This window comes from Anser cygnoides, chromosome 4 (assembly GCF_040182565.1).
Source record: "Anser cygnoides isolate HZ-2024a breed goose chromosome 4, Taihu_goose_T2T_genome, whole genome shotgun sequence".
NCBI classification, from domain to species: Eukaryota; Metazoa; Chordata; class Aves; order Anseriformes; family Anatidae; genus Anser; species Anser cygnoides.
Genome location: NC_089876.1, coordinates 73,397,638 through 73,400,995, shown reverse-complemented (window position 1 = coordinate 73,400,995; position 3,358 = coordinate 73,397,638). Strand labels below are relative to the sequence as shown.

At 48.5% G+C, this 3,358-nt stretch overlaps 1 protein-coding gene across 1 annotated transcript in view; it reads left to right on the top strand.

Moving 5' to 3' along the window:
• The first annotated feature begins 2,624 nt into the window (after nucleotides 1-2,624).
• LAMTOR3 (late endosomal/lysosomal adaptor, MAPK and MTOR activator 3) overlaps nucleotides 2,625-3,358 on the top strand; it is a 4,002-nt gene continuing 3,268 nt past the window's right edge. Inside the window, exons 1-4 of the mRNA XM_048066430.1 lie at nucleotides 2,625-2,721; nucleotides 2,867-2,914; nucleotides 3,034-3,068; nucleotides 3,181-3,239. Coding sequence (XP_047922387.1) covers nucleotides 2,906-2,914; nucleotides 3,034-3,068; nucleotides 3,181-3,239 — 103 coding nt within the window. The 5' untranslated portion in view covers nucleotides 2,625-2,721; nucleotides 2,867-2,905. The remainder of the gene's footprint in view (nucleotides 2,722-2,866; nucleotides 2,915-3,033; nucleotides 3,069-3,180; nucleotides 3,240-3,358) is intronic.

Below are 3,358 nucleotides of genomic sequence, written 5' to 3'. Positions count from 1 at the left end.
TTCAGATGTCAAGTGTGTGGAGTTGAAACAAGATTTTTTAATATTTTATCTCTATGTAAAATCTTTAAGGTTTGTCAGCTTAGAAGAACTTGGTATTTTTAAATATAATAGCATATATTCCTAATTATCTGTTGGGGTGTATTGATCTGGTGTAGAGTAGCAGTTCGCTGTTGTAGTTTTTTAGTGTTTCTAAGCAATGCAGAGAAAACTAAGAAAAACACTAATCTCTTTTCAAAGTAAATATTTGCAAATTCTGTACAGACCATTGAAAGCATTGCTTTTAGTACTTGCAACAGTTTACAGCAGCTCTCCCATTTGGTATTCCAGCAGCAGTAAATCCATATGTATGGATAACACGCATCTATAGCTTCCTTAATTTTCACTGGAAAGGTAGACGAAAACACGCAATAGTGAATCTCAAAAGCTCTTAAAAAAAAAAAAAAAAGGCAGCCTTTTTTTTTTTTTGCTGGGAGACTTCAATTTTCTTACTATTTTTTTATTTCAAGCTAGGTCCTAACAGTGATTCCTCAATGGGCACCACAAGTGGAGCATGGAAATACTGCTAAGGACAAGCTTTGTGCCTTTCTACACTTTTGCCAACTGTTTAAATGCTTGATGGCTTGCAGTATGCTCCTATGGTCGGAGCCATGTCACTTGTCCCGGGCCAGGAACTAGAAATGCGCAGAATGATGCTATTACTTTCAGAAGCATAAAGATTAACCTGCTCTAAATATGGCCTGCAAACATTCTTTTAATATTTCAAGTGGGTGTTTCTCTCCTCGTGCTTTTCTCAAGTCTTTTTTCTCAAGTCTGAAGGTTTTTTTCTTCAGAAATGTTACTGTCTTCCCTGGTCTTGCTAAATGGAATCTGCTGGAAAATTCAGAACAAGTTTTCTTGTGAGCAAGATGCTGATTGAAGAGTGTGGAGTACTGGAATCTTTTCAGATGACCTTTCCTCAGAAGGTGAAGTTCGCATTAAAATAAGATATTGGCAAGAAAAGGGAAAAACTAAATTGTGTTTTTGAAAATCCCTCAAGTTTACTAGCTACTAAGAATTAACTTCTTACTCTTTTTATTTCTTTATGACCTGTGTTGAATCTGGAATTAAAGATAGCACAAGCATGGGTTCTTGATCTCTTCTTTAAAAGAGCAAGCAGGAAAGTCCTGCAAAAAGTAAAAATCTTGGCATGATGTTTTGACATACCATGATGAACATGAGAGATGATTTGCATCTGCTGAAATGCAACATTGGTATCTATTCGATTTATGGAGCATCCTGAGTCGCAAGCAAGTTCAGTGTTCAGATCTGATCAACATTTCCCTGCAAGTTCTCTAACTGTTCAGGAAAAACAATTAAATTTGGGGTTTTGACTTTTTTAAACAGTCTTGATTCTTTTACAAGTTTCCAAGAAAAGGTGAAAAAAAATGTCATCACTAAAATGTAACAGGTGCATTTGAAAAGGCAGCAGAGACAACTTTAAATTATAGATGTTTTTAATATAATTTTATAGTGAATGCCATAAAAGGATTAAAATGGGTGGGCGAGAATATGTTTTGTAAGGTTGTTTGCTCCATAAATTTCCTTTCATCCCCTAAGCAGTTGTAATCCTTCCTTCTGGTAGAGCTGTCAGAGAGAGCAGAGGGAAAATGCAATGGTAAAACCAAACGTTTAGTTTTAGAAAATGTTTTTAGTTTGTGCAAATTCCTGAAACTATACCTTAAATAAGTTACCTTATTACTTAAATAAGATACTGCCTATACCAGATACATCTGGTAGATGCAGTGCAGTCAGCAGCAGCAGAGGAAGCTTGGTTGTTCTGAAGGCTGGCTGACAGAGGCCCTGGTGCCGTATCCCCCTCCTGCCAGCGATTTGCTGCGCCGTGCAAGTATTGATCTCGGTACACTGCTTGTCCCACGTTTCCTTGTGAAGCCTCCTGCAGAGCCTACTGAGGTGTAACAAATGTAAAAATGTGTGCCGCATTTGGTGTATTGTCAAAATACTTTGGGGAGCAAACAGTACAAGGTAATAAACATGGGAAAGAAATACGCCTCCTTCCTCCCCGTATTTCTCTCGTCCAGGGTAACTGTGAGGCCGTTGGGTATGGCAGGAGCTAGATCTGGGCGCCAGGTTTCTCTGCATTTGTAGAAGGGACGTGGGAACGCCGTGTTTTGCTACGGCGTCGTCCTTCGTGCAGAACACACTTCTCCCCTCAGTGACATTCGGGTTTGCGCACAGGGCCGCTGAGTGTAGAAAGGCTGTTTGTTGTTGGCTCTGGAGACGAAATCCCCATTACTGTTATCAGTGCAGGAGCAACCTCACAGACGCTCCTGCGCCTTCGGCCCTGCTCGGTGTGATGGAGAAACGGGTAAAATCAGCTATTCCGGGTCGTGCCTGCACAATTTGACATGTTTACACGTTTTCGGTGTGTTAGGGGCTAGCGCAGTAAGTGAGCGGGCCAGGGTTTGAGGAGGAACGGGTCCCAAAGCCCCACAAGAGCTGACGGGCAGCGCCTCCCCCGTCGCGCTCCGACTGACTGACTGACTGACTGACTGACTGACTGACTGACGGAGCCCCGCCGGGCTGGCGGCGCTGCGCCTCCCCCAAGCGCCGTCCCCTCCCTCCCCTTTTCGGCCCCGCCGCCTCCCCGTAGCGGGGCGGCGCTCCCGGCTGCCATCACGTGAGAGGCGCTGGGAGCGGCAGCGGCGGCTCGCCGACCGGCAGGTAGGGCGGAGCCCCCCCCCCCCCCCCCCGGGGCCGCGGTGGTCCCGCCCGGCCGCCGCCCCCGTCCCGTGAGGGGAGCGCACCACGGCGGCGGGGCGGGGGGGGGGCACGCGCGGGGCTGACCGTTGCGCCTCTCGTCCCGCAGGCCGGCGGAGGTGGCAGCAGCGCCGGGAGGCCGCCGAACATGGCCGACGTAAGCGGGGCGGCCCTCGGGGTTGGGGGGCGGCCGCTGGGGCGCGCGGGCGGTGAGGGGGGGGGGTGCCGGTGCCGGTGCCGGTCCTGGTCCTGTCACGCCGCTCTCTGTCCCCGCAGGACCTGAAGAGGTTCCTCTACAAGAAGCTGCCCAGGTAAGGCGGGGGCGAGAATATTTCTCCTCCCTCGTGCGCTTACTTCAGATAAAAATAGGATTTTTCTGGTAATTCTTGTGTTTTTGACGCCGTGTCGCTTCGTGTCCCGCAGCGTGGAAGGCCTTCACGCCATCGTGGTGTCGGACAGGGACGGGGTGCCCGTCATCAAAGGTAACCGCAGCGCCAGGGGGCGGCAGGTGCCGCGGGACCCCCGCCCGGCGCCTCAGCGCCACGAACGGCACCGCTTGTGCTTCCTCTACCTCAATAGTTCCTTATGCGTGTGTTTAAAC